This window comes from Sus scrofa, chromosome 7, assembly GCF_000003025.6.
Source record: "Sus scrofa isolate TJ Tabasco breed Duroc chromosome 7, Sscrofa11.1, whole genome shotgun sequence".
In the NCBI taxonomy this organism is placed as follows: Eukaryota; Metazoa; Chordata; class Mammalia; order Artiodactyla; family Suidae; genus Sus; species Sus scrofa.
The window spans coordinates 109,944,682-109,958,066 of NC_010449.5; the positions used below are offsets into that span (position 1 = coordinate 109,944,682).

Below are 13,385 nucleotides of genomic sequence, written 5' to 3' on the forward strand. Positions count from 1 at the left end.
CCGCAACCTCATGGTTCCTAGTCGGATTCCTTAACCACTGCGCCACGACGGGAACTCCCCCATATGGGGCTTTAAAGCCCCCAAATGTAACTCCTTTTGTGCAAAAACAGTATTTTTATCTTGTATCACAAGCATGTATGCAATGCCTGGAAAACTAAGTGAGTAAAAGCTTCTTGGTTGCCTGAATGAATAAATAAATGAAAGAAATGTAGCAGATATGACCTGCTTAAAAATATAAGTAACTCTATTTAAAGAAAAAAAAAATTAAACCAAATCACAAAAATTGCATTTGTTAGAGAAAAGACACATAAAACAAGACAAATAGAACTAAAAAGTAAACTAGAGAATATCTCCACCTGAAGAGCTAAACTGCCATTTGTTTTCCAATGACAGAAGGGGTGATTACTTCTAGATTTTCCTTTCCTGGGAAATAGCAATAAAAGTTACCTCATAAGGGAGGTAATAAGAATGTAAATAGAGTTCTCCTTGTGGCTCAGCAGAAACGAATCCAACCAGAATCCATGAAGATCTGGGTTCGATCCCTGGCCTCACTCAGTGGGTTAACAACCTGGTGTTGGTGTGAGCTGTGGTGTGGGTCACAGACACAGCTCAGATCTGGGGTTGCTGTGGCTGTGGTGTAGGCTGGCAGCTATAGCTCCAATTTGATCCCTAGCCTGGGAACTTCCATACGCCTCAGGTGTGGCCCTAAAAAGCAAAATAATAATAATAATAAAAAGAATTTAAATTGAGATAAGTATTTAGAGAAAGTGACTCAAAAAAATAACAAATGTTAGTTGCTACCTATTTGCCAATCACAAACATAAACGTATTTCAATAACAGGCATTCCAAAGAAAACAAGAATAAGACTATACACCATAAATTTTGACATATGATAATGAAAGAAAAAAGCTATGTTTCATGAGGTCCTAAAGGCCTAAAATGATAATATGCTTTTTATAATGATCACCACAATTCCACAAATATTGAATTTTTAAATAGGAAAATTCAATACAACTTTTTAGACAAAGGCAATTGAGGGTTAGAGGGAATTACACATGCTTTAATCAGGAATATAAATATTATTAGCTATTGCTTGAATTTTATGTCACAACTAGAAAACAAATAAACGTGCTGTAAAAAAATACAGTGTTCCTAGGACTTATTTCCATATAACCATAAAGGTATTATTCACTAACATCTTAAAGATAAAAAGATTTTAAAGTTGTACAGACCTTGATATAATTGGCGTCAAATGCCCTCTCATTCCAAATCTGCAAAAGAGAAAGTCAAAAAATGAGAATTGAAAGTTTTTGTGTCAGAAAGTAAATATTATCAAGACGCCTCTTCTCTCATCATCTTTTGTATCACCCTAAAAGCCATTTTTCTTACTTTATGGAATATCCTGTTATTGAATATATAGATATTTATATGATATCTTAATTGAAATATTATTTTTAAAAATCTTAAAATATTTGGTGGATATTTTTCAAAAAGTCACTTATTCCAAAGATTTCTAAAAATGGAATATCTATTCATTCATTCCACAAAGACTGACAAGGTATTATATGCCAAGAACTATAACAGGCCCTGGAGATTGATGTAATAATTCTTACAAGATCCCGACACACACACACACACACACACACACACAAGCCAAGTATTAATAAGGACACTGCACAGGAGTAGTATGTTTAGCACACACAGAGAATCACAACAAAGTGCTACATGACAAATGCAAACTCAATGAAGACAGATAAAAGGAACATGCATAAATCTCTTAGGCCTAGAATCTCGAAGCATGAGGCTTTAGAGCTGAAAGAGAACTATGGCTTTCATTCTGTAGTTGAGAAAACTGTTAACTGAGATGGGCCTAGCCTCTAGCTACTCTTGTCACTCTAGTGATGACAGCAAAGTATTCTTACCAAGGAAACTCCTCACCACAGTCTGTGATTACCAAGAGTCTAAAGGAGATGTAAATCATCCATTATTTACCAGGAACAGTTTCTAAATAGGACTTTACCATAACAAATGCTATTAGACCCAAACCTACATTTAGTCTTACTGTGGGTTAAAAATACCCTGATATCTAAGAAAGTTCTCAAACACAACAAACGAATTTTCAGTTATAATCTGGAGAAGGATAACAAAAACAACTATATTCTTGCTTCTGGTTTCCTGCAGCCACTGGCTCATTCTCATGTCCTGTGACACGGTATTTTATCTGTTCACTGTCAACCTCTCTCACTGAACTCTCCAGGAGCTTGTTAATCGTGGTATCCCTAAAACATAACAGTCACAATGCCTGCAACACAGGAGAAGCTCAATAATTGCATGCTGATTGCATGAAAACTTTTAAAATCAGTTTTGACAGATGGCATATTAACAAGCAAAAGTGTATAGACACCCACTATGCTTGTGTGTGAGGCTCTCTGGAGTATAACGAAGGGTGAGGCATGCCTCCAGTCTACCAACAGACCAGCTAGAAACACAAAATACTATGTTTTACATTTTTTTAATCATTAAAAGTTGTTGATAATCATTTACAACAAGGAAGTCAAATTTCTGCCAATCTGCCAAATCTAGCCTGCCATTTGTATTTTGGCCTGCCTGAAAGCTAAAAATAGATTTTACAGTTTTAAGTGGTTACATTTTAAATGGTTATATAATTACCTACATAGTATCCTTAATATTCCCTTTTGACCCACAAAACCTAAAATATTAACTCTCTGGCCCTTTAAGAAAGTTTGCCACCCTCTGGCTCAGGACCTTAGAAGTCTCATGGAGCAAAATGAGATTACTCATCAAACTGAATAGTAAACACAGTATTGTTGTTAGAACTAGAGAAACTAGAGGAAGCTTGCAAGAAGGAGGATTTGAGCTAGGGTGTACCAAAAACAAAACCATAATTCAGGGGAGGCCTACACTAAGTACACTTTTCAAGAGTGGGAAGAATTTGGATGGGCAGAGAAGAAGAATAAATGATGACATGCAGTTATTTTGTTGTTTGTTTGTATGTTTGTTTGTTTTATGGCACAGTTGCAGTATATGGAAGTTCCCAGGCCAGATATTGAATCCAATTGAATCCACAGCTGTGACCTAGGCAATAGCTATAGCAATGCCAGATCCTTTAACCTACTGTGCTGGGCCAAGAATCAAACACATGCCTCTGCAGCAACTCGAGCCATTGCAGTTGGATTTTTTTTTTTTTTTTGTCTTGTCTTTTTATGGCAGCACCTGTGGCATATGGAGGTTCCCAGGCTAGGGGTCGAATCAGAGCTGTAGCCGCTGGCCTATACCACAGCCACAGCAACTCAGATCCAAGCCACATCTGCGACCTACACCACAGCTCACAGCAGTGCCGGACCCTTAACCCACTGAGCAACGTCAGGGGTCAAATCCGAGTCCTCATGGATGCTAGTCGGGTTTGTTAAATGATGGGCCATGATGGGAACTCCTGCAGTTGGCGTCTTAACCCACTGTGCCATAGCAGGATCTCCAGTTAATTTGTTAACAGACAACAGCAGAACAAATTAGTCAACAAAGTGCCACAGAGTCAAATTACCTTTAAAAAATTACAAATACATGTCTAAAAGTTAATTATGTTCTAAAAAATATTACTAACCCCAATATAATCAATATCCAGATCATGATAATGCTTGGCGCCCACAATCCAGGTCATGACATAGTAGGCAGTCAGCTGAAGATTTACATAAGGCCAGTTGAAACCTTTCCCCAGCCATCCAGGGAATGACCATGGCAACCCTGCAGGGACAAAGAGGCAAAGCTGGAGTGGTATAACAGCACCATAAAAAAAAAAAGCAAAACAAACCAAAAAGAATGAACTCAGGCCAAGCAAAAAGCCAATACAGATCTGACAAAAGAAAAGATCACACACCATGCACAAATTCTCAAAATCCTTTCCAGTCTATGAACACAGTAATTCCTCATTGACTTCAAGAGTCAAGTTCCATAATTCTCAATGCTCTTTCAGGAAAAAGAAAGAAATCAAGCAGAAACAAACACCTCTCTCAATGCTACTTACCAACAGAAAGAAAAGCAGCATGCAATTTAACTTAACATCCCCACCTCCTGCTAAAAGGATAGTCAGTATTCAATTTCTCTTCTCTAAGGTCAGATCCAATAGTCTTGAAAGGCTTCTGCTTAACTACTTCTGTGAGGTTAGTACAATACAAATTCCTCATTCACTAGTACATATTTTTACAATTGGAGGTTATTTAAATACTAACTAGTCAGGTAATCAAATTTTGCAAAACTAGTTTGTCTGTATACCAATATAAACGCCAATGACTCAATAGGGAAATATACCTTTGTTATAGGATATAGAACAAAATAATCCACATTCTTCCAATAACCTAGTAGTATTTTTTAAGTTAAAAAAAAAAAAAAAGAGAGAGAGAGAGAAGGATAGAGAAGGACTAATTATGATTCTAAATCCTAATTCCGAAACTAATATATTAAAATAAGGTTAACATTGAGTTCCTTAACTGTTAATATATACTACCAATCTAGTCTATCATTGAAAAAAAGTCAAAATCAAAATGACAAAATACATATTTTTCTAAATTCAGGAAGAGTGCCTAAGGATATCTACATGAGAAATGTGACATTAAAATAATGAAACATTTTAAAACAATGAAACACCAAACACATTTTGAAGGCTCCCCATGTGTATGTCTTTGTTAGGACTTGGTTCAGAATGCCAGATCTTCTGCATTTAAATGAGAACTGACCTTGAGAGCAGCACAATGGGCAAGTATGTGCTGAAGTCAATGATGTTTCTTACTGCTCAAAACATTTCTGGAATCTCTTACAAAAGTCCACTTAGAAAAAACACATTGACCGCTCTTTTTTTTTTTTTTTTTTTTAATTTAGAAGAAAAACTTATGCTTGTCCTTTAATTTGATGGTTGAAAATGATTTTAAAAGTAATTTGAAGTCAAGTCCTAAAAAATGGATCTCATTAACATATATAACTTAACCTGAATGTATAAGCCTGTTCGAAAAAATCAAATTCATTTCAAATGATGAAAGGGTGCCACCGCTATGTATGTGTGATATCTTTTATAAGTCTGTACGCTGCTACAGGACAACAGTGCAAGGAATACAGTCTCTTTGAGAAATCATCCTGCCGCTGAAATCTAAGCTCCAGAGGGACAAGAATTAGGGGCTGGATTGTTCCAAATTCCCAATGCCTAATACAGTGAATACCACATCCTTGATGTTCGAAATAAACAAACCACAAAAATCTACTTTTGTATGCAACTCTCTTAGAAACGAGGTCTACTATGCACATAAGACACAATTTTGCAAATAGCTGGGATATACTGCTGCATATAATATACAATTTTAGGGAGTCATGGTGCAGGGGAAACAAATCCGACTAGGAATCATGAGGTTGCAGGTTCAATCCCTGGCCTCACCATGTAAGTTAAGTATCTGGCTTTGCCGTGAGCTGTGGTGTGGGTCGCAGTCACAGCTCAGATCCCACGTTGCTGTGGCTCTGGCATAGGCCAGCAGCAACAGCTCTGATTAGACCCCTAGCCTGGGAATCTCCATATGCCACGGGTGCAGCCCTAAAAAGCAGAAAACAAAGAAACAAAAAAAATACAATTGTATAACTAATATTTCCCTTTTATAAATTTGGATAAGAAATTTTGTTGAGGAAATTAGTTTAGCATCACACACACACAAACACAACAGAAGAGAATGAGGTTCTACATCTTATTTTTGCCATTTACTAATTTTCTAATCTTAAGTCAGCGGTCAACCGCTCTATGCTTCCAATGCTTCTGGAAAATGGAAAGAGTAATATCTTACTCCAGAAGTATGATAAAGATCAGACACAATATGAGCAAAGAAAGAATCGTGCCTGGCACGTGCTTTGCTGCTGGTAGCATACTGGCAGTATTAACAACATTACTAATACTTCAGTATTAATAGACACTCCACCTACAAGATTCAGAATTTTAAAAGTAAAGGAAAATAGACTACAAAAGTACAGCAAGCTTCACTTCTTACCAATGAGTGTAATATTAGGGTTCCGCTTCTTAGCTTCCTTCATTAACCACCACTCATATCCTCGGAAATAATTCTCATCTAATGCATAGTGCATGTGGGAGGGCTCAGTGCCATCTGAATGAGAGAGAACAAAAAAGAAGGGAAACTATCTATTAACAGTGCTTCACAGGGCCCCTCTCCCCTAGACACACACACACACATTTCAGAGAAGTAGTATTCCAAATCCAACCCTAAGGTGGGGCAAATAAGTATCATCTTATATAAATTGAAGATGGATGATCAAAGAACATTATCCCATTTTTTCATTACCCTAAGCATCCTAGAGGTCTTAAAATAATTCAACCACAACTTTCTATTATAAGCAGAGTGGCGTTATCAACTCATATAATTGGAAATTCCTAGAACTAAATTCTGCTAGTATTTGGTCTCCAGGGGTTTTCAGATCCCCAGGTCCAACTTTAAGTGTAGATCACCTCAACTCCCAGCTTCTCAATCACCGATGTGAATCCTGGGCTCCTAACCCCCAATTGCCATAACCCACGCCTAGAGCCTATAACATGCCTTGTTAGGCCAAGACAACAGAACGTTGAGAAAAAAGGAACAAGTACACATTCCCACTGTAAGAAAATTCTATATAACCTCTACAGGGTGTCAGGGTAGGTAAGTCACATCAGTTCTCACGTGCTACCACGTTTCTCAAACATCTGCCCTTGTTAAGAAAGGCCTGAAAGGAGAGGGGCCCTAGCCCTTTTCTTCTTAAAGGCAAACATCAGAATTCACAAGAACTACCTGCTTCTGTAACTCTGCCTCTAATTTAGCTTCAGCAAATGAAGATGGCCAGTCATTATCAATTCTGCAAAAAGGGGTTTAACAATAAAATGCATGTCTTCTTATAACAGATTGGGGATAGCTCTTGTTATGGGGTTGTCTTTTGTTTTTGATTTGCATTTTTTTCTTTCAGCATAAACACCAAAACTACCACACAGATATATCTATTAAACAAAAATTACTTCCAAGTCATCAACAGGAACACTAAAGCTCAGTATAATGGAATCTAAAATTAGCTATATATAATCATTGAGAGATTTTCTTCTTCCTGAAAAGCAGAGACCTATAAATTTTTAACTGACTACATGGACTACATAACATCAAAGTGATGACAATGAAGATTGAAAATTTAGTGGTTAAAAGTTTTATATTTAAAAGACAAAAAAAAAACCATACCTCTGAAATACTAATTACTCAAATATTTGCCACGTATTTAAAGCTTATAACATCTTACATGTTCTATACATTAAAAGCTTTCTTTTTTAACTTCTTAGTAAAATTTCAAACTGTTCCTATGCTCTCTAGTAAATATTAGTTTATTAAAAATTGTGGATTTGTCTACTATTGATTACGTCAACTAAATCGACAATCTAAAGTCCAAATGCTGTTTCGTATGAAGAAATGCATATGTGGATATAACATTTTTTAAATACTTAGAATGAAAAAGGAAGAATAGGGAACAATCTAAGAAATAATATCGAAAGTATCGGTATCACATATTCTGACACCACAGTCAATAAGTTTAGGTACAGATTCAAATGTTGGTGGAAAATGATCCCATTTCCCCAAATACTCCTACCTGTTGTCTGCCCATCACCACCTATTTCAACTTTTAGAATATGCAAAGAGGCACCGAAGTTTGGCTGGGGAAAGAAGTAACAATATTAACGCTGTGATTCATTGTATGAAAGGCAAAACACTTTAAGACAACTACTAATCCCTTTGGTTTCACGGATGAGAAAATGAAAGCAAAACTTCAAATAAATAGCAACTTATTCCAAAAAGTACTTTGCCAGATTTTTAAAAACTAGAATTATGAAGGTGCGAAAGACTATTGGTGAAATTCACCCCAGTTTCTAAAATATCACAGATACCATTAAAAAATTATTTTTCCTTACCTTAAAGAGATAATCCAGTATTTGAGAACGATAGGGCTCTGGGTAATTTACTAGAAGTCGGGAGGTTGCCTAAAAAAGAAAAAGGTTTTCAAAAGTACGAATAAAGCAAATCCAATATGAATACTTTACACGGTGCTTATGCATGCCATCTAGCATGCCCATATTTAGCCAGCTCTTGGGCAAAGTTAAGCTGTGGAAAGTCATTTCCCAGCCTACTTGTTTGCCTGATTTGCTTTCCCATCATCGGGCAAATAGGACTATTGTTTGTTCAATAGCTAAAACATGGGTTCCAAGCAACAACCAAGTTCCTCTTCTACTGGGATGAGGGTTGGCTAGGAGGTCCGCTTGCTAAGTCTACGGATGAGTCTCATTATTACAAAATCATCTTGAGGACCTTGACACAGAGAATGGTTATTAGAAGAAATCAAACTTGGGAGTTCCTGATGTGGTGTAGCGGAAACGAACTTAAATAGTATCCACGAGGATATGGATTTGATCCCTGGGGCCAGGGATCCGGCATTGCCCTGAGCTGTGGTGTAGGTCAAAGACGCAGCTCAGATCCTGTGTTGCTGTGCCTGTGGTGTAGGCCGGCAGCTACAGCTCCGATTCAACCCCTAGCCTGTGAAATTCCATATGCCACAGGTGCAGCCCTAAAAAGAAAAAAAAAAAGAAACTTAATTTCTCTATCTTAAGGCTGTTTGTCAACTACAAACATCCTTAAAATAGATTAATCTTGCCACTCCTTGCCAGATTAATCTACCCAAAATCTAGGCGTCAGAAGGGGAAGGATAAATCTCCGGTAAATTTTCTGTTCAACATCTTGCAGGCAAATATTACACGCAGCAATGCTTAAAGGAATCACCATTCTCTTCATCCTTCTTAGATTCATAGGTACCATCTATTGCCACTAAGGATAACCACACAGTGGTCCACAGGCAAGGCTGTCCTAAAGAAATCTCACACAATACTGGCATCTGCATGCATGGAAAGAGAGAGGTGGAAGATGCAGACACCACCCCGTGATCACACCTAAGCCATGGCTGATGACAGCTTGAACACAAAAATCAAAAAATCAATAACTGGAGTTCCCGTCATGGCTCAGTGATTAATGAATCCGACTAGGAACCTTGAGGTTCCGGGTATGATCCCTGGCCCCCCCCCAGTGGGTTAGGGATCCGGCATTGCCAGGAACTGTGCTGTAGGTCGCAGATTCAGCTTGGATCCCGAGTTGCTGTGGCTGTGGCATAGGCTGGCAGCTACAGCTTGGATTAGACCCTTAGCCTGGGAACCTCCATATGCCGCAGGTGCAGCCCGAGGAAAGACAAAACAAAAAACAAACCAAAAAAAAAACCAATAATTGATCAATTACATATACTTTGGAGAGCAATATAAGCCAGGGGAATAAAAAAAGACAGGTTTTAACAAGAAACTCGGCTCGAAAGCCAGACAAGCCCTAGGTTCAAAACGCTTACACCCTGCCAAGTATGTGACAAGAGCAAGACTTGACTTTCGTGAGGCTTGATGTTCTGTTTATGCTACCATGGACATTCTGGTGGTGACCACATCTATCCCCCTCATACCCAGAACCTCCCCAGTCCCTGCCACTGACACACAGGTCCATGGAGTACTCTCTAACCACCTCAAGCTCAACATATTCCCAAACACTTTATCCTAAATCTGTTTTCTTCTCATGTATTTGCTATCTTAGTGAAGAAAAACATCTGCCTGAACCATAAATCTGGGGTAACCCTTTCACCAAACTTTCCATCCATCTTCAGTCATGAAGATCTCTTTAACATCTCTCAAACCCCCACATCTTCAACCCCAATACCTTCCTCCAGGCCCTCCTCAATTATCAGAACAGCCTACATGGTTTTAGGGTCTCCCATTTGCCTCCTCATATTCTATCCTCCACACCCCTTGCCAGATTAATCTTCCCAAAATACAAATCTAACCATGAAACTATTCTGTTTAAACCGAGCAAGACCTCCATTCCCCCAAGAGCTTTCAGGATAAAGTTCAGATTGTTCAATTTTACACCCAAATCCCTTAATTATTTGGATTCCAACTCTGACACTTTACCCCTTATCGCTCTCACACCGTCTATCTAGCAATAACAAACTATGTTTTCTTTCTTCTTTCTAGAACACATTATTTGGCCAATTCCAACTCATCCTTCAGCTTTTGGGTCAAACTCCACCTCTTCAAGGAAGGATGCTTTCTGCTCTTCCCCACTGGCTTGATGTAGGTGCCCCTCCCTAAGCACTGGGCCCATATCTCTACCATAACTCCTCTAGCACCCTCATCGATGCTTCTCTGTTCTGTTTCACCGCTAAGTTCCTTGAGGAGAAGGACTGTGTCTTATTCCAGTTCCTACCCCATGTATTCTCTTATTCAATAAACATTCATTTAATATCTTGCATGTTATCATTTGTTGCACTGGTGCAGGGAACATAAAATAGGCCTTTAGTTTGAATGAAGCTGGCATCCTGATTACAGCATTTACAAGCAATATGACCAAGGACAAACTATCATAAAGTAAGTTTTCTCACTCAGCTATTCTAAGACTAAAGTAAAATGTATGTAAAGGACTTAGCACACAGCTGGCACATAGTAAACTCTCAAGAAATAACAGGCATTGTATACACAAACTGTTTTCAAAAACACAGTCCCTGTTCTGAAAGAACTTACAAACTAGCAGAAGCTCGAATACTAAAGGAGGCACACTTTATGTTAATGAAAGCTGTATGTGCACACTAACCTATCCTTGATCCAAAGGAAACAATGCTTCCTGCTCTGCAATATGTTAGCAATATATACTATTGTTAGAGCAGTACGTTGTGCTGTTTGGGGGTTATTCTGCTCTCTATGCTCTTTTATCCTTAACTCAGAAAGTGCCAACTTTGAGCAAACATACCACATCATTACGCTATTGCAAGCCTATATTCATACCCAGTGCAAAAGCAGTAGTCAATGGCGAGAGGAGTAGTATGGCCAGATGTTGAAATGTACCATAAAGCAATAACAAACTGCCAAATCACTAATCACACTCCCTGAATACGTCCTGAAGCTGTTTGCAACCAGCCCATGCTAAGAAGCCTTAGCATGGTAGTTGCAACATAGTAAGCTCTCAATTAATGGCAGGTATTGCATACCCAAATGGGAACAAGGTTTTCATTTAAAGTCCTTGGGATAACTTCTTCCCCACTAAGGTATGAAAGAGAATGATAGTAACCAAAATTAGTCATGCGGCAGATGCCATCCTATCTGCTTTGACATCTGTCCTCACAATGTCCTTACCAGGCAGGTAGCACTGTGTCCTCAGAAAAATGCCTGAGATATATAGAGGTTAAATAACCTGCCCAAAGCTATCCAGTGATTGGCAGGACCCAGAACAGATCCCTAGCAATCTGCTCTTAAGTCTGTGTGCACCATGCTGCCTTGCCTATCATTTTAAATGAGAACTTTCCAAATACTTACTGCTACACACTGCTGGGTACCAGAAACTCCAGGAAGAAATTTAAAGTGGTATGCAAATATAGTTTGGCAACCATTTTCCTTCAATCAGTATGTGTTGAACTTCTAATATGGGTAATGCATTGCTCATAAGGACACTACCAGAAAGATAAGAGCTTCCTGTTGTGAGTTATAAAAGAATTCTTATCATTTTAATAATTTTAAACTGAGTTAATAAACATGAAATAAAAAATTTCCATTTTTGGCAAGTTAAACATTGAATTTAATATCAAAATAAAGATATTAGGACATATGAGTCCTCATTTTATGAAATACTGGCTATTCCAGGTTTAACCCATGAAAATAAGAAGAAGGGTAGTAGTAACGTATAAATACATTAGCCCATTAGACAACTGTTTACGTTGAAATATGTGCCAGCACTTGTGAGTGAGGATGCAATATTAAGAATTAAAATTGTGAAAATCAGTTGGGTTAGGGAAAAGTTGTTTTTTTTTGTCAGATCTGTGAACAGACTACAGACCATGATATCCTCTGGCTTTTTTTTTTTAATTTTATTGTAGTTGATTTATAATGTTGTACTAGCTTCAGGTTTACAGCAAAGCAAATCAGCTATCCACTGGCCTTTTCTTTTTGGTTATTTATTTATTTATTTACTTGTTGCCATAACCACAGTATATGGAAGTTCCCAGGCCAGGGACTGACTCTGAGTCCCAACACCAGACCCCTTAATTAACCCACTGCGCCAGGCCAGCAATTGAACCTGTACCTCCACAGCAACCCAAACTACTGTGGTCAGATTCTTAACCCACTGCACCACAGCAAGAATGCCAGGCTTCTTCTTTTTATAATGCAAGTGTCTAAATTAAGCTCTGATTGCTCAGGCATACAGTTTTCAAAAATAATTGGTTTTATGGTATGTCTACTTAAAACTAGTCACCTAAATCTCTTTGGTAACTTGAAACCTTAGAGTTTTGCTAAGTTAAACAATGGAAATTCATTAAATACATAGATCATTTCTAAGCAATATAAAATGCTAAAACATTAATTACTAAACATGGGTGTGCCTAATTTTGGTTTCTTATTACAGAGAAACTAAAGATATTTAGATCTGTTTGTAAACATGTCCTGTGCTACAGAGGAAAACTGAGCCGTAAAAAAAAAGAAGCATAGGAGTTCCCGTCGTGGCTCAGTGGTTAATGCATCTGACTAAGAACCATGAGGTTGCAGGTTCGGTCCCTGGCCTCACTCGGTGGGTTAAGGATCTGGCATTGCCATGAGCTGTGGTGTAGGTTACAGACTCGGCTTGGATCCCACGTTGCTGTGGCTCTGGCGTAGGCCGGCAGCTACAGCTCTGCTTCGACCCCTAGCCCTGGAACCTTCATATGCTGCAGGAGCAGCCCAAGAAATGGCAAAAAGAGACAAAAAAAAAAAAAAAAAAAAAAAAAAAAAGCATAAGCTTCTAGAAATTATAAAATATATTCATAAACTTGCCAATCTACAAAAGGCTGGTGTAATAGATGGTTCAAAATTACTTACTTCCAGTTATGACTAGAAATTAAGGTTTCTGGAGTTCCCATCATGGCTCAGTGGTTAAAGAGACCGGCTAAGAACCATGAGGGTGCAGGTTTGATCCCTGGCCTCGATCAGTGGGTAGAACCATGAGGTTGCAGGTTTGATCCCTGGCCTCGATCAGTGGGTTAAGGATCCGACATTGCCATGAGTTGTGGTGTAGGTCACAGACACAGCTCAGATCTGGCGCGGCTCAGATCTGGTGTTGTTGTGGCTCTGGTGTAGGCCAGCAGCAAGCTCTGATTGGACCCCTAGCCTGGGAACTTCCATATGCCGTAAGTGAGGCCCTAAAAAGACAAAAAGACAGAAAGAAAAAAAAAGAGAGAGAGAGAGAAAATCTATGATTGTCACCAT

General features: G+C 38.4%; 1 protein-coding gene across 4 annotated transcripts in view; it reads right to left on the minus strand.

Annotated features, from left to right (window-relative positions):
- Positions 1-13,385, minus strand: part of GALC (galactosylceramidase) — a 66,832-nt gene that overhangs the window by 50,106 nt on the left and 3,341 nt on the right. For 2 of the 4 annotated variants that reach the window (XM_013978350.2, NM_001243631.1), the window contains 5 exon segments: positions 7,986-8,054; positions 7,667-7,730; positions 6,040-6,153; positions 3,624-3,763; positions 1,234-1,272 (listed from right to left, as the gene is read on the minus strand). In XM_013978350.2, the coding sequence (XP_013833804.1) occupies positions 1,234-1,272; positions 3,624-3,763; positions 6,040-6,133 (273 nt within the window). In that variant the 5' untranslated portion in view covers positions 6,134-6,153; positions 7,667-7,730; positions 7,986-8,054. 4 annotated transcript variants of the gene reach the window in all.